Consider the following 24,087-nt stretch of genomic DNA (forward strand, 5'->3'; position numbering starts at 1 on the left):
ATAACTGCTTGAATAGACTGCCTGATTTAGAAAATTATCTATGTGCTTGTCTGTCACTGATGGATATTGCCAAAATGATGGAAGAAAAATAGGATATCTTTAAATAAGGCTACTTCTGTGTTCTGTAGGCAAAACAGGAGCAGTTTGACTTGAATTTTTTCTAATCTTTTTTCTCTCTTGTGAATTATAGATGTGCACACTTTGGCTACTGAAAGTAAGTATTGGCTGATTTAAGCTTATAGACGTGAAGCTTCTTTAAAACTTATTGTAAAGAATGGGTCTTGTACATAACTTCATTATGAAATGCTTATCAGAGTTTAAAACAGAAAGTATGTGATCTAGGGCACTGCCATTTTTTGTTGGTTTTGGGTTTTTTGTTTCCAGCTATGCAAGTATGAGTAGAAAATGAAAAGAATAGCAATGTTTTTGCTGTTCTTTTCTTGTAGGGTTTTTTAAAAAAATCAGTATTTAGGTAAGTTTGGCATTTCTCATTTCTAATACTGTACCTTAAACTCCTGATTAGTCAAAAAGAGGTGTTTGTTTTGTTACCTTTCTTATATTTGTTGGCGATCTGTTCAGCATTACATTGGTCCTCTTAATTATAATTATCTAACATCCAGTTCTTACCTATGCACTCATGTGCTTGCACAGCATTACCTACTCTATAGCTCAGGGAATTAGTTAGCTGTAATAGTACAAGTAATAGAAAAATATGATGGTATGAGAGCTAGCGAGCACAGTGTAGCAATGCTGAGCAGTATGCATGGAATGGGCAGTGTGGGTTCAGTTCTGCAGCACTGTACTCCAGGAGGGCTGGCTGGGTTACATACAGCTTTGGACTCAAGGTGTTAAGCCTTTGCATTAAGTGGCAAGTCCTTACTTGCCATGGCAGTGGGGTGATTGCCCAGTCTGGAATGTGATCGTTTATCTGTGGCTGTACCACGTTGACACTATGTTCACTTGGATTGTTACCACACTCTCCAGTGTTCCCTCTTTTGCGAAGAGGGCACAGGGAATTATGGCAAGGTTTCCCTTAGTGTGATGCTAGGTAGGATCTGGCTAGGTTAGCTTAGATTTTGCACTGAAGTCATTGTGCACATTAGGAGATGAGCTTTCACTAGAAACAGTAAAACTGCTTTAGAGCTGTGCTTGCTTTCTTTTTTCTATTTGGAGACAGATAATTTGCCCATAAATAACTGAGCTGGCTGTTACTTTTTTTTTACTTTACTGTTAGTAAACAGTACTTTTTACTTTACTGTTAGTTTTTTTTTCTCCTGCGTAACAGCTCTCTGGACTGGGCTTTTTAGCAGCTGGATGGTTTTTGTAGGGTCTTCCAATCAAGAGTATGAAAAAATGGGAAAAATTTTTAAACAATAGAAACTGCTAGCAGGATTTAGAAGGGGAAATGGGGACAGAGAAGAGAGACATTGATGGGTGGCAGCATACAATGAGCAGCCCAAGCACTGTGGCTGGGTGGAGTTGGGAAGCCTTAGCCAGGGTCCTCAAGGTTATAAAAGGTTATAACGACTCTGTTGTGTTATGCAAATTAGGAAGCTGGCTGTTGAAGGCGGGCTAAGGTTAAACAATTTTATAAAAGCGGAAGGAACCCAAATAAAGTGGCTTCACTTGGATCACATTGATCATTGCGTGTTGTCCCATTTCTTCCGTCGTCACATCTGGCGCCCGAACAGGGACCCTCAGATTTGGCTCAGGACGTCTTGCTGGAGATAAGATTGAGGTTACGGAAAAGCCGACCGAAGGTGAGCGCTGCCCCGGCACTTGTGAAAAAGCTTTTTGTATAGTTGCAGCTTAAAGACTTTGGTGGGAAACTTGCTCTTGGCCAGGCGAGCAGTCGGGGAGGTGATGGGGTCCGCGCACTCATCCAAAGGCAAGGCCCGGATTGACGCTGCGGTGAAGCTCCTCCAACATATTCTCTCTGAGAGAGGAATTGTTTGCGAAAAAAACTGCGTTGCAGTCTATGATAAGATGGGCTAATCGAAGCGGCATTATCCCGACTACCGCTGCCCTATTTGAAAGAGAGACTTGGGAGAAAATGGGACAAAGGTTGTTTGATGAATGTACCTTTGGAAATAAGGGCCTTTGGCAATATCTCGCCCTCTGGCGATTAGTTAAAGAAACTTTATGTGAAGTGAAAACGGACAGAGAGGCTTACGCCGCTATAAGCGAGAATCAGGACAATACTGGCAGTACCTCCGCATCTGCATTATCGTTTCGTATTTCTAATATGCCTACACGGGGACCGGGTCCCAGAGACTGGCCAGTCCCACCACTTCCCCAGCTTAAGGAGCGTGAAGAGGCTCCGGATGAAGATCCTCCTCTCCAAAGGAGCCCCTGGGCTGTATCACTGGATGATTCCTTCAGTGAAAATTCCGACCGCTCAACACCACCTGAGCACTCCACGTTCAGACAAGATTTTGAAAAAATGATGGAAAAATTGGAAGAAATTCGTATTCGTCAGGAGAAGGGAAGTTGCCTGCCAGAACCGCCTCCAGCGGACTATCCTGGCGAGTATTCACGCCCCGAACCGACTGCTCCGCTCCAAGCGCTGACAGGGTTTGGTACTGTGGGAACTGTCGGGGGGGGGCGAGGTGTCGGGGGCTGGGAGCGCGCTGGCAGGGGGTAATACGGGATGCAGTTTTAGAAGGGGTAACCATGGAAGCTTATCCTGTTTTACTTAATACACAAATGGGAGAGAGGGAGTGGGATCCGTTTGATTGGAAGTTGTTAAAAGAAGTTAAGGCTGCTTGCACACAGTATGGTTTGCAATCGCCGTTTACACAAAGTCTTTTAGATTTTATATTTGTGGGTCATACCCTTTGTCCTGGAGATATTCGGCAGCTGGTCATGTTGATATTGTCCCCCTCCCAACGTCTTGCTTTTTATCAGACTTGGACGCATTTGTGTGATCAGGAAGCGGCTAAAGTGCGTCAACAGGGGGATCCGCTTTTTGGGGTACAATCCCAAATGTTAATGGGTGCAGGACCATACAATAGAGCGGAGTGGCAGGCTAATTTTAGTGAGGAGGTTTTAGAGCTTATTGCTGCGTTGGGTCGAAAAGCGATTTCGAGTGTAAAAGGCAAAAAGCCGAGCACACCATTTACATTAATCCGACAAGGACCGGCTGAGCCATTTTCACAGTTTGTAGGTCGATTGCATGTTGCTATAGACAATAATCCAGAATTGTCAGAGGAAATGAAGCCCAAAATGCTAGACATGTTGGCCTTTGATAATGCTAATGAAAAAACTAAACAGGTTTTGGCAACTTTGCCGAAGCAAGCAACTACTGCACAGTTTTTAGATGCCATGGATAGGGTGGCTGTACAAAATCGGGCTGCAGTTATGGCTGCGGCTATTGGGGCCACACTTAAAGGAAAAAACGGTAGAAAAGATAAGACATGTTTCAATTGTGGTAGAGCTGGTCATTTCCAAAAGGAATGTCGAGCTCCACGCCGACAACTCAGGGCCAATAAGAAGTGGTGCAGTAATTGTCGAAGTCCTACACATACTACTGTGGCCTGCAGAAACTCGGGAAACTGGTCGATGAGCGCGGGATGATCCCCCCGCACGCCTACACAAATGCAAGGGACGCCTCAGGGTGTTTGGACCGCTGTGCCGCCGCCACAACTGGCAGTGCGGGAGTGGACTTGGCAACAGCAATAGATACTGTGCTAGCCAGTTCAGACGTAGTATTGATAGATTCAACAGAAAAGGGACCATTAGGACACGGACTAAGTGCCTTACTAATAGGGCGATCTTCTGTATCTCGGAGGGGAATTTTTGTTGTTCCTGCGTTGATTGATTCAGATTATACAGGGATGATAAAAATTATGGTTTATACCTTAACTCCTTAACGCCAGTGACTATTTCAAAGGGTACAAAGATAGCTCAGTTAATTCTGTTTCAAGCTCAGGTGCCGAACGTTATGCCAAATAAGAGAGGAGATAAGGGATTTGGTTCTACAGGAGTCCCTCAAGTATTATTGGCAATAGATATTTCAAAAGAAAACCCAGAAGAAAAGGTGTTGCCTAAACACCCTAACAGGTCTTTGGTCTCTGATCTTTTTAGTGGATACTGGAGCTGATGTTACCTTGGTTCCTTTACATATGTGGCCTCAACAATGGCCCATAGTTCCTGCTGCGACCAATATGGTGGGTGTGGGAGGAATGCAATGATAACCTGAGACAGAATTGCGTTTTATTTTAGAGATGGGACGTCAGTCTCGACACGGCCATATGTAATAAATTTGCCAGTAGCGTTATTAGGGCGAGATGTGTTATCTCAAATGGGAGCACGATTGGTATCAAATTTTGGGGAGCGACCACTGATGAGCAGCCAGACAAGCCCATACTAAAGCTCACATGGCTCGTTAAGTCCCCTGTATGGATAGATCAGTGGTCGCTATCTAATGATAAGCTGCAGATAGTGACTCAATTAGTTGATGAGCAATTAAAAGCAGGACACATAGTGCCTTTGACTAGTCCATGGAATACTCCAATTTTTACTATTCCAAAAAAGTCCGGTAGATGGCGCCTGTTACATGATCTTAGAGCCATTAATGCTGTTACGCAGGGTATGGGCGCGTTACAGCCTGGCCTTCCATCTCCAGTAATGATACCCAAGGATTGGAATTTGTTTGTAGTGGACCTGAAAGATTGCTTTTTTCACAATCTCATTGCATCCAGAAGATTCGGAAAAGTTTGCTTTCTCAGTCCCAGCTATTAATAAGCAGGAACCTGCAAAGTGCTTTCAATGGGTAGTATTACCCCAGGGCATGAAAAACTCTCCAACGATATGTCAGAATTTTGTTGCTTGGGCATTGCAACCTTTTAGACAAAAATATCCCTTTTTATGGATGATATATTAGTGGCTGGAGAGCATTTGGAAGCTAATCGGGTATTTAACAGAATTAAAATGTATGCTACAACAAAAGGGTTTGAAAATAGCTCCAGGGAAAAAAACAAGAATCATCTCTGTGGAATTATTTGGGGTGGCAAATAACCAATAACATAGTGAAGCCCCAGAAAGTGACAGAATCACAGAATCACAGAATAACCAGGTTGGAAGAGACCCACCGGATCATCGAGTCCAACCGTTCCTATCAAACACTAAACCATATCCCTCAGCACCTCATCCACCCGTGCCTTAAACACCTCCAGGGAAGGTGACTCAACCACCTCCCTGGGCAGCCTGTTCCAGTGCCCAATGACCCTTTCTGTAAAGAAGTTTTTCCTAACGTCTAGCCTAAACCTCCCCTGGCGGAGCTTGAGGCCATTCCCTCTTGTCCTGTCCCCTGTCACTTGAAAGAAGAGGCCAGCACCCTCCTCTCTACAACCTCCTTTCAGGTAGTTGTAGAGAGCAATGAGGTCACCCCTCAGCCTCCTCTTCTCCAGGCTAAACAACCCCAGCTCTCTCAGCCGCTCCTCATAAGGCCTGTTCTCCAGCCCCTTCACCAGCTTTGTTGCTCTTCTCTGGACTCTCTCCAGAGCCTCAACATCCTTCTTATGGTGAGGGGCCCAGAACTGAACACAGTATTCGAGGAGCGGTCTCACCAGTGCCGAGTACAGAGGGAGAATAACCTCCCTGGACCTGCTGGTCACACTGTTTCTGATACAAGCCAAGATGCCATTGGCCTTCTTGGCCACCTGGGCACACTGCTGGCTCATATTCAGTCACTGTCAACCAACACCCCCAGGTCCCTCTCCTCCAAGCAGCTTTCTAGACAGACTTCTCCTAGTCTGTAGCACTGCATAGGGTTGTTGTGCCCCAAGTGCAGGACCCGGCATTTGGTCTTGTTAAACGTCATGCCATTGGGCTCAGACCGGTGGTCCAGCCTGTTCAGATCCCTTTGCAGAGCCTCCCTACCCTCCAGCAGATCAACACTTCCACCCAGCTTAGTGTCATCTGCAAACTTGCTAAGGGTGCACTCGATGCCTTCATCCAGATCATTGATGAAGACATTGAACAGGTCTGGACCCAGCACCGAGCCCTGGGGAGCCCCACTTGTCACTGGCCTCCAGCTGGATTTCACACCATTTACCACCACTCTCTGGGCCCGGCCATCCAACCAGTTTTCCACCCACGAGAGTGTGCGCCTGTCCAGTCCAGAGGCTGACAGTTTCTCAAGCAGAATGCTGTGAGAAACTGTGTCAAAGGCTTTGCTGAAGTCCAGGAAGACCACATCCACAGCCTTTCCCTCATCCAGCAGCCGAGTCACTTTGTCATAGAAGGCGATCAGGTTAGTCTGGCAAGACCTTCCTTTCATGAACCCATGTTGACTGGGCCTGATCACCTGGTTCTCTTGCATGTGCTTCATGATAGCACTCAAGATCACCTGCTCCATGACTTTCCCTGGCACTGAGGTCAGACTGACAGGCCTGTAGTTCCCTGGGTCCTCCCTGCGGCCCTTTTTGTAGATGGGCACAACATCCGCCAGCCTCCAGTCCAGTGGGACTTCCCCAGTCTTCCAGGACTGTTGGAAGGTGATGGAAAGGGATACTGTACATACTAACATAAAAACGTTAACTGATGTCCAAAAATTAATGGGAGATATGCAGTGGGTTCGACCGCTGACAGGGATTACGAATGATGACCTTCAACCATTAATGGATTTATTGGGAAGAACTTGTTCGATAAATGATAAGCGGCATTTAAATAGTGACCAGAAAGCAGCATTGGATAAAATAGTGGAAAAAATTTTAGCAGCTGATGTTATCCGTTATATAGCAGATAAGCCTTTAGAATTAATTTTGATCAATTCTGGCCAGGAACCGGAAGCACCTGTTAGGTCTTTTAGGGCAGACACTTAAGAAATTTTGAATCATTGAGTGGATATTTTTACTGTATCAACCAAAAAATACTATAACTACTAGACTCGAGCTGTTTGGTCAATTAATAATGAAAGGCAGGAAAAGATGTTTGGAATTATCTGGGACTGAACCTTCATGAATTTATCTGCCAGTCAGTAAAGGGTATTTGGATTGGCTTATGGAACATTCAGAATCTATTGGGGTTGCATTAGCAGATTTTATGGGAGAGGTTAGCAACACATATCCGGTTAGCAAAATGATACCTTTGATACAAAACCAAACCTTTGAACAGATACCAATGCGATCTGAAACGCCAGTGAAAGGCATTACATTTTTTACAGATGCAGGAAAGAAATCTGGTAGGGCTGCCGTTACCTGGCAAAAGCGAGGACAATGGAATCAGAAGTTAATATTTACACAGCCAGGTGATTCACTACAAACTATGGAGCTACAAGCAGTGGTATGGGTATTTCAACAATATACATCACAGCCTATTAATATAGTTTCTGATTCATTATATGTTGTGGGTACGGTTTGTAGAATAGAACGGGCTATGATAAAAGAAGTTAAAAATGCAGTTTTGTATGCTTTACTGTTGCAATTGCTATACCTGTTGGAGCAACGAAAGCATAAGTATTTTATTACTCATATACATAGTCATCAGTCTAATTTTGGTTTGGCGATAGGGAATAATCATGCTGATCGCCTTGTTGCTGCAGTTTGGAATGATCCCCGAACAAATCTCTTTTTGCAAGCCAAAGCCTCGCACGAATTTTTTCACCAAAGTGCTAAGGTACTTAAACGTCAATTTAATATTCCTCTGTCTGATGCACAAGGTATAATCAACTCTTGTCCAGATTGCCAAAAACAGGGTATGGGCTTAGGGTTTGGAGTAAACCCTAGGGGACTTCAAGCCTTACAATTATGGCAAATGGACGTGACCCATATTCCAGAGTTTGGGCGATTGAAGTATGTACGTGTTTCTGTGGATACGTTTTCTATGGCTTTATGGGCCACAGCACAGACCGGGGAATCTGCAAAACATGTGATTAAACATATGTATGTGGCGATAATGGCTTTGGGGATACCTCAGGCAATCAAAATGGATAACGGTCTGGCTTATGTTTCTCAAAAATTTAAACATTTTTGTGTTCAATGGGGAATCCGTCATTATACGGGCATCCCACATTCCCCAACAGGTCAAGCAATAATAGAACGCTGTTATGCAACCCTGAAGTCACTTTTGCAAAAATAAAAATGGGGAGATGCATTGCCCCCTAGTGAACAACTTGCAAAAGCGACTTATGTGTTAAATTTTTTATGTTTAACTGGAACTAGGACTAGCCCTCCTATTGCAATTCATCATCGTTCCCTGGAGTCAGAATTGAATACCAAGACCAGCAAGGTATCGAGGTGCAATACAAAGACTGGGACTCAGGTGAATGGAAAGGACCTGTTGAACTAAAATTGACAGGAAGAGGTTATGCTTGTGTCTTAGCAGATACTGGACCTCGGTGGGTGCCACAAAAGTGGATCAAGCCCTGGAAAGAACGGAAGGCAACGGAGCAAGAGGACCTCACATCTTGGGGGGGGTGTCTTTTGACAGAAAAGGGAATTTGGAATAACGGTTCTAAAAAGGCTCTTCCACCCACATATTTTCTAAACTGTGGTGACAGAGCATGGGGCAGAATACCCAGCAAACCAGTTGGTGGACCTTGTTATTTGGGAAAGTTTACGTTGTTTACAACACGTATTGTTTATCTTGATTGAGTTTTAAGTGTTTTGATGCTTTTAATGGTGCTTGGGTCGCTCAAAAAGAAAACGGGGGAATTGATGGGTGGCAGCATACAATGAGCAGCCCAAGCACTGTGGCTGGGTGGAGTTGGGAAGCCTTAGCCAGGGTCCTCAAGGTTATAAAAGGTTATAACGACTCTGTTGTGTTATGCAAATTAGGAAGCTGGCTGTTGAAGGCGGGCTAGGGTTAAACAATTTTATAAAAGCGGAAGGAACCCAAATAAAGTGGTTTCACTTGGATCACATTGATCATTGCGTGTTGTCCCATTTCTTCTGCCGTCACAGGACATGGCCTGAGGCTCTTGGAATCAGACCATTGCAACAAGACAATCCAGTATCATGTTTTTATTTATTAAATGGAAACTGTTTAACGTTATGCTGTCTTCTTAAGACAAGTTTAACTATTCTTCAACAAATGGGATTTAACTTATGCCACTTGTGCTACTGCAGGCGATATTCTGAAACTTTTCATATGAAGCCGACTAGTTCAGACAAATTAATCTTAAAATTCAGAATCACAGAATGATAGGGGCTGGAAGAGATCTCTAGAGATCATCTAGTCTACCTCTCTGCTACAGCTGATTCACCTAGAGCAGGTTGCACAAGAACATCTCTGGTTGAGTTTTGAATATCTCCACAGCCTCCCTAGGCAGCCTGTACCACTGCTTCATTCCCTCACATTAAAGGAAATTTTTCCTCATGTTATGGTGGAACTTCCTTTGTTCTAGATTGTGCCTGTTGCCCTATGTCCTCTCACTGGACACTGTTAAGAAGAGTCTGTCCCCATCCTCTTGACACCTACCCTTTAGATATTAGCATTGATAAGATCCTCTCTGTCTTCTCTTATCGAGGCTAAGCAGACCCAGGTCTGTCAGCCTCCCCTCATAGGGGAGATTCTCCGGTGCCCTAATTACCTTCATGGCCTCTGCTGGACTCTCTACAGTAGTTCCTCATCTTTCTTGAACTGGGGAGCCCAGAGCTGGACACAGCTGCACAGTACTCCAGATACGGCCTCATTAGGGCAGAGCGGAGGGAGTGAATAAACCTCCCTCAACCTGCTGGTCCTACTCTTCTTAATGCACGCCAGGATACCATTGGCCTTGGCCACAAGGGCTCATTGCTGGCTCATGGTTAGCTTGTTGTCCACCAGGACTCCCAGGTCCTTCTCTGCAGAACTGTTTTCCAGCTGGTTATCCTCGAACCTGTATTGGTGCCAGGGATTATTCCTCCTGAGGTGCAGGTCTCTTTGCTTGCCTTTGTTAAACTTCATCAGGTTCCTCTCCACCCAACTTTCTGGCCTGTCCAGGTCTTGCTGAATGGTAACATAGACTTCTGGTGTATCAGCCACTCTTCCAAATTATGTATCATCAGCAAAGTTGCTGAGGGTACACACTGCCCTCATCCAGGTCACTGATGAACATGTTGAACAAGACTGGGTGCAGTACCGACCCCTGAGGAACACTACTGGTCTTTCACTAGCTTTTGTACTCTGCAGTCCTAGCTGCAAATCCCATGCAACATAATTTGATGAAAATGTATAGGATTTTTTCTTGTTTAGCAAAGTAAAAACTGTGCGGTTTGTTACAGCTCAGAGTACTTACGAATGTGAACAGCAGAAATGGTGGAAAATGATGATTTGGGAAAGGTTTTTCTTACACATGGGTACTAGTGCAAGCGGAGCAATAGCAGGCTTGAGACAGCAACTCCGGTTTAGATTCTTAAATGTAGTTTTTGGGCTAACCTTTGAATTGCCGTTAGAAATTCAGTGGCATTTGGCTATGGTCCTAATGTGAAGATGATGAGTCAATTGCACTGTGAGAATTAACTCTTGTCTGCTGTGAGTACACTCTTCCTCCCCTTCACCTTCCCCCCCTGCCCCCCTTTCTTTCTTCTAAGATTAAGAACAGAAAAACAAATACCTCTTACCACAGCAGGTGTTAACAACAATGTAATTCTGCTTTTATGTTCAGCTGCCCAGAAACATACAAATGTAGTTCAGTTGGTTTGAAAAACTGCTGCTCAGAATCAGATTTCATTCTTAAATTTTAATGGATTTTCATAGTTAATATCTTACAAACACGCATCTAGGGCACTTTGCTTTTTGCATAGCTGTAGCTTTTCTATAACTTGTATGCTCATATGCTTCTTTTCCACTCAATGCTTTTTGTCTTACTGTGGACCTGCCATTTGAGATGTCATTTCTAACTTGTGTTGCATATTTGACTTACTGCGCTATGTATATCCCACTGACTGCTGCACATTAGTATTATTACTTTATCTAGAAGAATATTTTCTTGCTAAAGCTTAACTGAAGCAACAATACATTTTTTCATTTTCTATAATTTATTTGGTGCCTTGAAGGTTGTTGTCTATTTTGTGCCCCAAATAGCAGCTTGAAACTAGTGTGAGTGGAGAGCATTCTTATAAGTCCTATTTGTTTTCGTATGAATGAGCTGTATGTTCATAAATTATGCTGTTTTAAAAGGAGGTATTTATCTTCTTGTGAAGTGTTGTTTTTCTTACCACTTTTATTTAACAGGTAACAATGTTTACTACTGGGAAACTGAATAGATTGGATTTGTTTATTTGATAGGGATATTTCTCAGGTCTTAAATCCTTGTTTGTGAGGCCTTCTGGGGGCTGTATTTCAACTCTAAGAAAGATCGGAATTCTTCTGGGTTTTGTTTGGTTTCTCTTGTTTTTAATGCAATTATGTATGATTTCCATATAGATCTGCTTTTGATAAGCAGGGCTTATCTGGCAATTTCATTTTAGTTAAGAAAGCCTTTTTTAAGCCTGAGTTGTATGTTATTCTTCAGGAAAGCAGAATAAGGAGGACTGTGATTGGTGCAGCATTACAGTAAGCAAATATAATCTGTGGGATTTTTTTAATGGCATATGCTACTTAAATGAAAATTCAGCTGGCCATACTTATCTTTTGAATTCATTGGTACTCTTCCCGTATCTTTTGGCTGAACCATAACTGAAGTGATTTTGGTGTTGTGTATTACTTACAAACTGAGATTCTGTCTTTTGTTATTTAACAATACTTACTCTAATTTATTTCCACATAATGGGATATTTTTCCATATCTTTGCTTTACTTAGTTTAGCATATAATTCAATGCATTTTCTGTTCTTCATGATGCTTTTTTGCTGTTTTCTAGTAAATATTATAGTGCACTTCAAATCACTGATTATCTTTACCATGCTTTAACATGAATGCTCCAGGATTTTTTTAAAAATTGCTTTATTTTTTATCTCTTGTAACTGCTGGTGTTGTGGCAAATGAGATACAGGCGAATTCTGCTTACTGCCTTGAGGCATGGAGGCAGAACTTTTATGTTTGATGCTTTGCTCCGGATTTACCTCCTCATGTGTGTTCTCCGTCCTTTCCCTCTGTGTAGTCAAGTGTTTGGGGATTATGTGGCACTTATTTATATGCCTTGCCTTTTTTGCTAAGAAGATGGTTCCTATGATTTGTGGTTGGCAATTCTGCCATTTGTTTGATTCATTTTCCTTCTAAATCTAAGTACCCAACAATTCTACCTACAAAATGTGATTTAGTGTCTTTCATAAAAATGGATGTCAGGATCTCATAGACTATTGCCTTTTGTTCAAAGTAAATGTGTTCAGTGTAAATGAAGGTGCAATATTGAGAATAAACAGGGTCTGTATTGATTTCCCCACAGTCATGAAAGTCTGACAGAACTCAAATCCAGCATGTACAAAACTGCTGAAAATAGAGTTCTGCCTACAGCAGCAAAGAGCTTTCAGTAACTTAGATAAAGCTGTACTCATGACTGTCAGGGGAGCTGTGGTGTGGGCAGGGTAGGTAGTACTGGACATTCAGCTCCAACCTGAGGAAGACACCTCTGTTAGTGTTTACCTACCCTGATAATTAGAAGGGCTGGAATTGTTTCTGCTGAAATTGATTATGACTGTGTGAGAATGTATTAACCCTGGGCAAATGGACGTTTTGGATCATAATGGCTATTGTGAATTGTATTTTGAGCTATTCAGTGACACACTGTAAGTTGTTGCAGTGCAACTCTTGAGAGGAAGCCAGTCTGCAATGTAGTGGTTTCATTTCAGGATGCTGTCAAAATAGTTGTTGCCAGCATACGGTTCTTGATTTTGAGAAGTGCCAAGGAGATTGGCATATTCTCTAGCAATGTGTTTGGATTATAATATAAAAATGCAATTTCATTGCCAACAGTCCTATAACATAAAAATGAAGCACTTGGTTCTAGGAGGGTGATCAGTAAAAGTGGAATCTGTCCTTTTTGCAGTCAGCTGGACAGTTGAAATCAACTCCAGAAGCCTATTGTAGGGATTGGTACCTTACTTGAAGAGGACCCCGCCCCCCCCCGCAAGGAGGGAAAGGTTTGTCTGCGGTGAACCTAGCTGTCCAGAAGATAATTTACAAGACTGCTTGAAAGGATTCCAATGTATATCTTTGCAATAGGAATCTTAATTTGTTCCATTCCGCCCTTTTAAATGCCTTGGGTACCTTTCTGTAAAGAGGCATTAGAATTGCTTAAAGCAAATGTGAATAGTCTTACTGATTTGTTATTAAAATGACTGTTTTCTGGTATCTCACTTAAGTCTGGTGTTTGGGATTTTTTTTTGGGGGGGGGGATTGGGATGGTATTGCAAGTGTCTGATTGAAAGGAATTAAATGAATTAGATATGAAAGGTATTAAGGAAATATCTCTATACTAACTAACTTCACTCTTCCTCTGTAAGCAGTGGTGTCAGATTTGGTAATATTAACATGACATTGTCTCTTCTAGGAAAATCATGGGTCAAACCGGAAAAAAATCTGAGAAAGGTCCAATTTGTTGGCGAAAACGTGTGAAATCAGAATATATGAGATTGAGGCAGCTCAAGAGATTCCGACGTGCAGATGAAGTAAAGGTATATCATCTTTTGTTTCTACTGCTTAAAAAATGGTAGAAAAATTATTTTCTTCTGAAGCATGAGTTGTCCTGCAGTTAAAACCAGCAATAACAGTTTGACTAAGTACTTTGTTGTCATACTGAAAATGTTTCTTAACTCTATGCTTTTGTAAACAGGTCTGATACATTTGTATGTCACTGAATCAGGCATTCTTAGTATCAGAAGAGTCTGTGGAGAGCCAGTATGGCAACTTCTTTAGCTACACACTCTTTCTAATTCTATGTAGAATTTAATTACATACTAAACCTCTCTGTGACTCTGTACATGAGAATATGGTTTGAGTCAAAGAAAGGGATAATGAACTATATTGAGCGTCACTGACATTTAACCAAAATTTGGATGGGTGAGTTTTGAGCACTTTTTTCTCTTTTCTGGTTCTGTTTTTTAGTAAATGTTATAATGCCTTAAGATGGTAGCAGGTGAATCTAGAGTCTTCAATTTATTTGTAATGTTTACAATTGTGATTAATTTTTTAGAGTATGTTTAATTCTAATCGTCAGAAGATACTGGAAAGAACTGAAATCTTAAATCAAGAATGGAAGCAACGTAGGATACAGCCTGTTCACATCATGACTTCTGTGAGCTCATTGCGCGGGACCAGGGAGGTTGGTTAATATGTGTTGTGGTAATTCCACTTGCAAGGCTGTTAGCACGTTTTTGTTTTGTTATGGAAAATTGGTGTTTCTTAATTTTTTTCCCAGCATGATTCAACTTGGAGACTAAGTATTTTTCGTATGAGTCTCTTAAAGAATTTATTTATTATTTATCTGTCATACAACTTCTGGAAACCAATAAATACGTTGCAGGCTACCTAGCTTTGAATGACACACAGGTGAAACTTTTGTATTTCTGATAATAGTTGGATCATACCTCAGCATCTTTTAACCAAAATGTTTTGTCTCACTGATGTTGGGAGTTTGATCTTGCTCCTATTGGAGGTGTCCCCCAGTGGTACAAATGAGTAGTTACTTTGGTTCTTACTGAGTTAAAGCATGTGAAAGCTGTCAATATTTAATTAAAGTCGCTTAGCAGCAGAGATTCTAAAAGGAGGTAGTTGAGTTGATGCACCCTCATGTTGCACAAGTAGACTAGATGCTGAATTTATGGAAAACACTTCCATGATTGTGGTGCAGTTTGAGCACCTAAACTGTCTTTCATGTAGGTAGCTTGAACAGTGGTCTGAGCCTACTGCAATTTGCTGTATTCTGCCCAGGCTAATTTATCTTCTTTCTCAATTGCTCCAAACTAAGCCAGTTTGAAGATGTCTCATGTGTAATAATCTGACAAGCTAACTCCTTTTCTGTAGAATGAGAATGAAAAGACTTTACTGTGAATAGGTTAAAAAAATGAAACAAAAGAAAACACTTCTATCTTCAAGGCAATCTATCAGATTTTTCATTTACTAAAATATTAGTGGAGAGCTGGGGGAGTGTGTGTCTCAGAGAGGCATTTGTGTGCATGCATCTTCAAATGTGAACAGGCTTCTAAACATGAATAATTACGCAATTACTCATGTACAGCTCTGACTGTTATATTGCACTGTAGGATCAAAACTTTTGATAATAATTGATTCAGGTACACATCCAACTTTGACATTTTATTTTTGTTGATAAAAGATCATTCCTCACCATTCTTCTTTCTTTTTTCTTTTGTCATATTTTTTTGAACTTGATTTACTATTCTTTTATGTTAATTTCCTGCCTGAATTGATAGAGCACACTAATAACTTCATTCAAATCCAGTCTGTCTCATGAATCAGAACTCTAATGCTTGATTTAAGATTGCCGTAATTCATAGTGAGAGAGGTGGGACAAAGCAATGATGAGGATTTTAAAAGGTTAATTTAAAATATCTTTTCTTAATATGCTGAATTTCTTCAGAGTTTCATAGGACACAGGCTAGAAGTTTTAGTGACCTCATAGAAAGATTTTGAGAGTTTCTGTGTTTGGCATGGCATTACTGGTGGCTTAGGTTCTGTCTAATGGCTAGTCCAGCCAGCATCAACCAGAGATGTAACATGTCCTGGGCTAGCCTAATAAACATTAAGCTGAGTTCCATACAAAACAACGGGTCAACATAACTGAGGCTTAGTACCAAACACTTTGTAATTTTGGCACAGTTCAACTTCTAGTTCCAAACCCAAAAGTAATTATTACTTCTGTATTTTTCTTTAAAAATGCATGAAAAACATGTTAGAGTGCTGCTAGCTAGAAAACTAAAGATTAACCTGGGATGGGAATAAAGCACTAGCGTAGGACAGTCTTGAGTACTGAAATACACAGCAGGAATCAGATTCATTTGCTGCAGATGAAAAATAAATAGATCTGGCTTGTGTCATTCTACTGGGGTACTGTCTCTGTATATTGTTTGTTACATTACTTTGTGTATTTCTTTAGAAATGTGAAGCTCTGTTCATCTTTCCTTTCTGGAAAGGAGAAAGATCTTTTGTCTCCACTTCCTTTTTTCCTTTCAGGTAGCTATGATAGCTATTCTAAACTTTTTTTTTTAATCTACCTCCAAATCCACTTTGTTGTACTTTCACTAGCTTCGTGTGTTCCTGACTGCTTTTGTTTGTAACTGTTTTCCAGAGCTCTTCATACTGATGTCCAGGTATTTGAGAAAAGTTGATCTGTGTTTAACTGTTGAATAGATGCAAAGATAACCTAGACACTGTCTGTATTTCTATGGCATGCTTATCTTGTAGGAGGCTACATAAAGCTCTGAATCTCAGAGTTGAAAATCTCATTGTGTCCAGAGTTGCATATTAAGAGTTAATTTTCATTTTTCCGTTGTAAGCAGTGAACATAATCAAACACTTGAGGACAGGATAAAAGATAAACAGACAACAATGGGGAACCAGAGCAGGAATTAACAAGACATATGGAGGATTTATTTCCATATGATGTCTTGCTGCATTAATTTTTTTTAAAAAAAATATATAATAGATGATTTCGGCAGTGTATTGATCTGAAGCCAGGGTAATTCAGTTGCCTCTCTGATGGCTTGAGTGCATACCCCTACATCAGTGTAGCAGCAACAGGTACTACATCTGTTTTGAGACACAATTTTGCTGTAGGTTGAATAGTCTAAGTAAAATACTATCACAACCGCTATTAAGTGGAAAAAAAACATCATGATCTATTAGCAGAGGTACTGACATAGAGATAATTCTTGCGTCTGTTTTCCTGCTAAACCTGTTCTGATGCTAAATGTGATGCGTTTTTCAAAAGCTGTTGTGGCTAATTTTGACAAACACTTTGAATTTTGTACATTGTAGCGTGATCTTCTGTGACTTTCCTTTTGTTTCTGATGTTGCTATGTATTGTGATCTCTTATTTCAGTGCTCTGTTACCAGTGACATAGATTTTCCAAAACAAGTCATCCCACTGAAGACTCTTAATGCTGTTGCTTCTGTGCCTATAATGTATTCTTGGTCTCCTCTTCAACAGAATTTTATGGTAAGCTTGAAGTGCTAGGAGGAGAAAAGTTTGGAGAAAAGGGAGGGGTTAATTTTAGAAATAACCAGTAAAATCTGTTGCCAGTTACCCTCCCTGTCCCACTAGGATTGGTCATGAGGCAGTAGTAATCAGAAGTAGGATCCCAAATAAAAGTAAAGTAAAGTAACTTTGATTGCACTAAAACTAAACCTCTGTCCTTAATGAACCAAAGTATCTCTAAAACCTTGTTGTAAAGAGATTGTAAGTTTATTTAATTCAGATGACCAATTGCCTTGTATAGCATTAAAAAAATGTACATTTATCTGAACATATATAATTAATGTAAGGAGAAATGTTTTCTGAGGAATATTGATGTCTTGCATAAGACAGCTGGCTAGTGTACCTGTAGCAGAATAGTAATTCTTAGGGAATAAAGAGAACTTAATCCTGAAATAGTCTCCCCACATAATGGTTATTCTTATATAGCAGCTGAGTATAGCCTTTTCTCATTAGCTTCACTGTATGTAGACTCCATAACGTAAGATTTCTGATGTAGGTATTTGACTTACTTGAAAAGCTTAGCTTATTACAAACCTTTGTAATGTAATTTTGTATATGATCACCTTTGCTGACTGGTTAGTATGATAATAATCATAACAAAATGATTTAAATAACCAGTTTTAGCAGTATACATACTGGATTCTTCCCCACATTTTTCTGCTTGCTTTGAATTTGTCAATGTTTAGATATTTTGCATGGCTGCAGAATCATGATCAGCAGGACGGTTTGCATTTATTTTCTTAACAACAGAAGGTGGTTCTGTAGTATTGAAAGATACAGGTGAGGAGCAAGATCCCTAAATTCTGCTGATAGGACATGAGAGTATAAATGCATTTAGTCTATATACAGACAAAAAAAACCCCAAACAGCGGAATTCAGATTTAATTGTGAGGTACGTTTCTGTGCTTGCTGTTTAAACAACTTGAATTTGTATTCTTTTTATATCGTATTTTCTTATCCCTTGGCAAAGCAATGAAGGGGCTTTTTCCATTGCACATTACTGTGGAAGTGAACTAAGGAATGGAGAATGAACTTATCAAATGCAAGCTCCCTAAAGCTAGGTAGCTTAATGTATTTCAATAGCAGAAGTTTTGTGGAAGCACCTGCTAACCTTAATGTTAGGAGCTAGCGTCAGTGTCTTGAGCCATTAATGCAAAAAATTGTTGAACAAAGATAAGGGAAGCTGCTTTGTTATCTAGTTAATGGTAAATGTGCTAAAGCAGTGAAGCCAGTTAGTTAACTATTGTAGATTGTGAAAACAGCAATGCAGAAATGGTCAATTGAAACAAAAATTTGAAATTGTTTGATTATAACTGTTACTAGGTAGAGGATGAAACGGTTTTACATAACATTCCTTATATGGGAGATGAAGTGCTTGACCAGGATGGTACTTTTATTGAAGAATTGATCAAGAACTATGATGGGAAAGTGCATGGAGACAGAGGTGAGCCCAGACATTCAGGTATACTAATTACTTCTTCCTATGTAAATAATTGTTGTCAATAATGCTTGTTAAGGCCTGATGCTTGATTCTTACAGAAGTATCTCTAGAATACTTACATTGTATAAACGTCGGGTATAACAGAGTTCCTTATTTTAGTATACTGCTTTGCATGTTTATAAGGCACAGTGTTAAAGAAGTAGTATGGAGAAATTAAATACATCAGCTTTTTCCCCTGTGTCATGCTGTGATTCATCATAATGCCTAGGTGCAGCCTGAAGTTCTTGATCTTCAATTTTATTCTCAGAGCTTTGGGATATAATGTAACGTCTGCACATGCATCCTGCCTAGCAGAAATTGGCAGTAATATGCAGAATTCTGATAATGCCGACACTTGAAAATGCCATTTGATAGAAGAACCTTTTGTGGCTTTTGGGTGCGTTTCCTTTCAGGAAATTATTAGCTATTTAAAAACCTCCTTTTTATAAGCTCTATAAGCTTATAGAACAAAGTTGTATCCTTCTGTCGATACACTATATATGTATGTGTGCTTATGTTCTTAGGTGTAGTTTACCTCATATACTGTGTAGGAATTAGACTACATGCAATGTCATCCGTCACTTAGTTTGTTAAAGTCTCAGTGAAGTATCAGCATTTCACTTGCTCTGTGTGCCCACTCAGAACTGGGTTACACAAACCTGAACTTTATAGTTGTAAAGGTTTCTGACTACTCTGCTTCCACCTTCACAAAAATGTTAACCCTGCCCCCCTACACCCAAAAGGAGAATAGTTCCTTAAAATTGATTACATTCCTGTTAATGCTGGAGTGACTGAGAAAGAGAACTACATTTTTGAGTACATTGTGTGCCACTCTTGGAGGTTAAGCCTGCAATTCAATAATAAATGCTACTCAGTCCTACACAAGTCTTGTTAATGTCCTCAGGATAGCTGGTGCCTTTATGTTTCATGAGTAACATGAAATATTTTGTGGTTTTGCCTTTGGATATTTTTACGGTTTTACTGATCGCTGGCATCTTTGTCAGAGAACTGGTTATGTCAAAATGGTGACATTACTAGTAAATGCCTTTTATTATTGATTGAATTTATTATTAAATGGGTCTAGCTTTAAAATTAGTCTTGTTTCACCATCTTGAGTCCCAAATTTATGTTGGCAATTACTGTTATTATGGGTCCTTCAAAGCTATGTATTGAAAGTAGATGGGTTTTTTTTTTTAGTCTCCCAGTAACTAGTATTATTGTGTGTCTCTAATGAAATGTAAATGCTGTGGGAATTAGTAATCTAGAGACATTGCCATGTAGGAGCCAGAATTGTAAACTAGGTCTGTAATTACACTTTTGGGAGAGAAATTCATGCTAAACTGTGTGTGTATATTAACAGTTATGTTTAAAACATCCAAATGACGTAGCTGCCTTTTTTCATTTATTCAGGAATAAAACTATGGTTTTCCTTCCACTTATAGTTTGACATCCAACCCCAGTCCAGGTCCAATGACTGGTGATAAGCACTACAGTTCCCACACAGCTCACTGTTATTTTTTTAAAATAACAGCAGTCCCTGTCAATACTAACTATGATTTTCCTCTCTGTGGAAATACCTTATTGTCTGTCTGTGCTGCCCTCTGAATTTCACAGAATACAAGCTAATAAGCATATATAAGCAGCTTTGTATCCTTCAGATGAATTTTCCGTAGATAATTATATTCTTTTTTTATAACCTGGCCTGTGGAGTCAACAGTGGGGAAATGGATACTATGGAACCACCAACCAAAAATCTCTCTGGACAGGTTCATAGACTGTTTGTATGCATCTCCACACTGACTTAACCCAAACATGCTGGAATTGGGATTCTGGCATAAAATGTATTGAATAGTCTTAACAAATTTTTTTTTTTCTGCCAAGGAAGAAACGTTTATTTATGTCTACTAGTATGAAGCACAGGGAGTCAGGGAAAGAAAAATTTCAACAAGTTTCCTTTTACCCGTCCTAGCTGTCAGTCTAAGAAATAAATACTATTTTAACTCTTCTCAGCTCATACATTGAAACTAAGAGGGGAAAAATACACGATAGTTTTTCATAAATTATAACATTTGTGATAATGTAATTCAAGTGTATGGGGGTTAAAAATATTTGATATATACTTTGTGCTTTTCTTTTCATTCCAAATTTTGCTGAATTTCAGAATGTGGATTTATCAATGATGAAATATTTGTTGAGCTGGTCAATGCACTTGGTCAGTATAGTGATGATGAAGATGATGATGATGGAGATGACAATCCCGATGAAAGAGATGACAAGCAAAAAGATCGGGAAGGTAACAGGATGGGTATGTCTGTCTGCAGGCTTAAAAACTAAAACAAAAAACCTCCTTTCTTTAATGACACGATAAATTTGTTCAAACCCTTCTACTTGATTGTTTTCAGATAGCATAATTTCCTTCAAATTTTTTTTACAGAGACTAATGTGAAAAGTACTTTTGCCAATTTTTGTTTATCTGCATACTGGACAGTCCAATGCACCAAAAATCAATTGGGTATCTGTCTATTAATACTTTGCTAATCTTCCTAAAATAAAATATTCTGAAGTAGGCAGTATTCTAAATTGGCATCTCCATCTGCTGGTGAAATAATGGTTTCTGCAAATTTTACTAGTAGAGTTTTCTCAGCAAGGAAGATCACTTAATACAGTGCAAGTTGTCTGTAATTTAGAAATAAAAAACTTCTTTTTTATTAGGATTTTGGTGAAGACTCCTTTTTTTGGACATCTCTTAGAAGTAACAAAGTAGCAGAAATATAATTTTTTTGCTTTCAAAATATTTTGCTTTTTTGACAGAGAAAGAAACCCACCCTCCTCGGAGATTTCCTTCTGACAAGATATTTGAAGCCATTTCCTCAATGTTTCCAGACAAGGGTACTGCAGAAGAATTGAAAGAGAAGTAAGGATGTATTTCTTGGGATATATTGCTCTGTTACTTTATGAAACAAAGATTCCTTCATTTGGCTAAATATTTGTTGATTAGGAATAGTCTCCCTTGCAACTAGGTTCTGTGCTAGTTCTGTAATTTCTCCAAGTGGTACTTAAAAAGAATTGGCTGTTCCTAGCAAACGAGCCAAAGGTTTTTATTAGGCTTCCTTTTAAGCTATTGAAAAGTGGATGCTTGCGTGGTTCTAATAATCTGTTAATTTTTGAGGTGATAAAATAAAAGCTTCTGTTAAAAAAAGGGTCTCCTTTTTAGAGCTAGTGAGTAATATATATGAGGAGATGATGGTCCGGAAAGTAAATGTATTCTTCCTAGCCAGTTTTATCTCACTGATAAACTAACTTGTTGTCTCACTGACAGAGTGGCCTTTCTAGCTGGGACATATTTCTTACATGTTTTTAAATTTATCACTGAAAATGGAATGATACTGGAATAAAAAATTACTTTTTAAAATATACTGAGTAAGTATTTTTTATTTCTTTCTTTTAAGATACAAAGAACTGACTGAACAGCAGCTTCCTGGGGCTCTTCCTCCTGAATGCACTCCTAACATAGATGGACCAAATGCTAAATCTGTTCAGAGGGAGCAAAGTCTGCACTCTTTTCACACACTCTTCTGTAGACGCTGTTTTAAATATGATTGCTTCTTACATCGTAAGTACTATTATGGTGCGGTGTATATATTTCTTTCACAAGTCAGGAAACTTAAGTGTCATAAGATGCAGTGCAGAAGGAAAGAAAGAAAATTAAAAATAAAAGCAGTAATGTCACTGAAGTTTATGAAAACAACTTGTCAATGTTGACATTTTGAAGTGAAAACTATACCTCAAAAACCTGAATGTACTTGTTTGGGATAGTTTGTTATTCTTTTTGCATTTAGGAGTTTATATAGAATCCCTTGCTTGGACCAACGTGTAACATTACTTCTCTTTTTACAGTCTTCAACAAAACTACATTGTTTCTACTATTGTTTCTGTGTTACCCTTTCTCAGGTTGTCCATGGAGAATGGAATGTATTTCTCCATAAAAATACCTGGTTATTCATCAAACTTAATTGATTTTCCAGCAGGAAGAATTGAATATCCGTGAAGAGTTTTATTTCTTATTCCCTCATGTTACTTTCTAGCCCCTTTCCTTTGCCTGGTAATTTGAAGAAAAATGTTTGACAGTTGAGTTTTAGAAACTGCTATATCCTTTCCACCAAATTGCTTTTGTGTTGTCCCATTCTTTTGTGGGAAGGATTTAAAAAGAGTGTTAGCGATGATGTTAGTTTCCATTTGCAAAGTGTGAAAAGTGAGAGAGATTCTGAGGTGCTACTTGAGAGAATTCTTTCTCTGAGAATGGAGTCAGATGTAAAGGGGAACCTAACAGTCAAATGTGGAGTGGTTTTGACTTGTAGTTAAATATTATGATGCCCTCTAGTTCAAATTAATTTTCCCTTTTGATGTAACTACTCATTTGCATGTCCCGCTGTGAGTGTGCATGTGTGTTCATTTGGAAATCTCTCTGCTTTGTCAGCAGCTCATCCAGCACACATGCAATCTGCCTGCATTTGTACTTCATACTGAAAATTTTACCCAGTGCTGCTGCTTTTTAGTATCCTTAGTTGCCTTTATATTTGAGGAAGAACTGGAGTGTTTCTCAGGTGGCTGGGGGTGGGGGGAGGCAGGGAAGCTTTTCCTGTTGCTACTTTCTTTAGTATTTGTGGGTTTTGGAGTTAGGTCAGTTAGTTTCACTTTCTCCTTGCATTCTGTTGGCAGCTCTTGTTTGAAAATACACAGAAAGATGCAGTGACTTCTGAATAATGTACATGAACTGTAAGTTTCTGAAGATATAGCTGCTGCCTTGTCCAGCCACCTTCAACATGGTGTGTTCTGGGAAGCTGCAGGTTTTGTATAGAAATATCTTAGTTTCCCGGATGACTCATTCCAAAAAGTGCTGCGTGCAGCCTTAGTCTGTAATACAGGGAAGTGAAGCTGCATGCTACCTCTTGGCTAATCATTTGTCTGGTCGTGATTTTATGAGTTCTTGACACCCTCAGTAGTCTAGCAGGGAGATTGAGTGCCATTCTGGTTTTACTACTTCAAAAAGATTTTTGTTTTTAAGTTAAGAAGAAACCATTATCCAGACATAGTGAGAACAAACTTTTTCCAGTAGCACCTGAGAGTGTTGTAGATGCTTCTGTAGTAGTGGTTTTAGGCCGTTTTTCTCACTGATTTTAAACTTGTAGGAGCTTTCCAGTAAAAATATGGGCCATTCTAAAATAAACATATATATAATTACTTAGTTTATATCAATTTACGTTTCATAGTTGTCTTTGCAAACTGTTAGAAGTAGAACTGAAAGAATCCACAGGCCGCATACTGGTATCTACTACTCTGGGGAGCCTGATATTACCAGGCCACAATTTTGAGGCATCAACTCTGTGAGACCACTTTTTTCTTAGTATTGTGAAGGACCAGTTTGTAGTGTTGTTAATTTTGACGTGTTCTTAAGTGCCAGATTCAGCCAGTGATAAAGTCCAGGGTCATGTCACTGCCTGAAGGACCTCGGTTCTTACACTAGCACC

General features: G+C 39.7%; 1 protein-coding gene across 5 annotated transcripts in view; it reads left to right on the forward strand.

Annotated features, from left to right (window-relative positions):
• Positions 1-13,416: 13,416 nt before the first annotated feature.
• The window catches only part of EZH2 (enhancer of zeste 2 polycomb repressive complex 2 subunit), a 29,690-nt gene continuing 19,019 nt past the window's right edge, over positions 13,417-24,087 (forward strand). The window contains exons 1-7 of one of the 5 annotated variants that reach the window (XM_069859732.1): positions 13,417-13,540; positions 14,059-14,187; positions 16,924-17,040; positions 18,403-18,541; positions 20,721-20,864; positions 21,371-21,473; positions 22,009-22,172. In XM_069859732.1, the coding sequence (XP_069715833.1) occupies positions 13,424-13,540; positions 14,059-14,187; positions 16,924-17,040; positions 18,403-18,541; positions 20,721-20,864; positions 21,371-21,473; positions 22,009-22,172 (913 nt within the window). In that variant the 5' untranslated portion in view covers positions 13,417-13,423. The remainder of the gene's footprint in view (positions 13,541-14,058; positions 14,188-16,923; positions 17,041-18,402; positions 18,542-20,720; positions 20,865-21,370; positions 21,474-22,008; positions 22,173-24,087) is intronic. The other 4 variants (XM_069859733.1, XM_069859734.1, XM_069859735.1 and 1 more) reach the window with 4 other exon arrangements.

Source organism: Phaenicophaeus curvirostris, chromosome 6, assembly GCF_032191515.1.
Source record: "Phaenicophaeus curvirostris isolate KB17595 chromosome 6, BPBGC_Pcur_1.0, whole genome shotgun sequence".
Taxonomy (NCBI): Eukaryota; Metazoa; Chordata; class Aves; order Cuculiformes; family Cuculidae; genus Phaenicophaeus; species Phaenicophaeus curvirostris.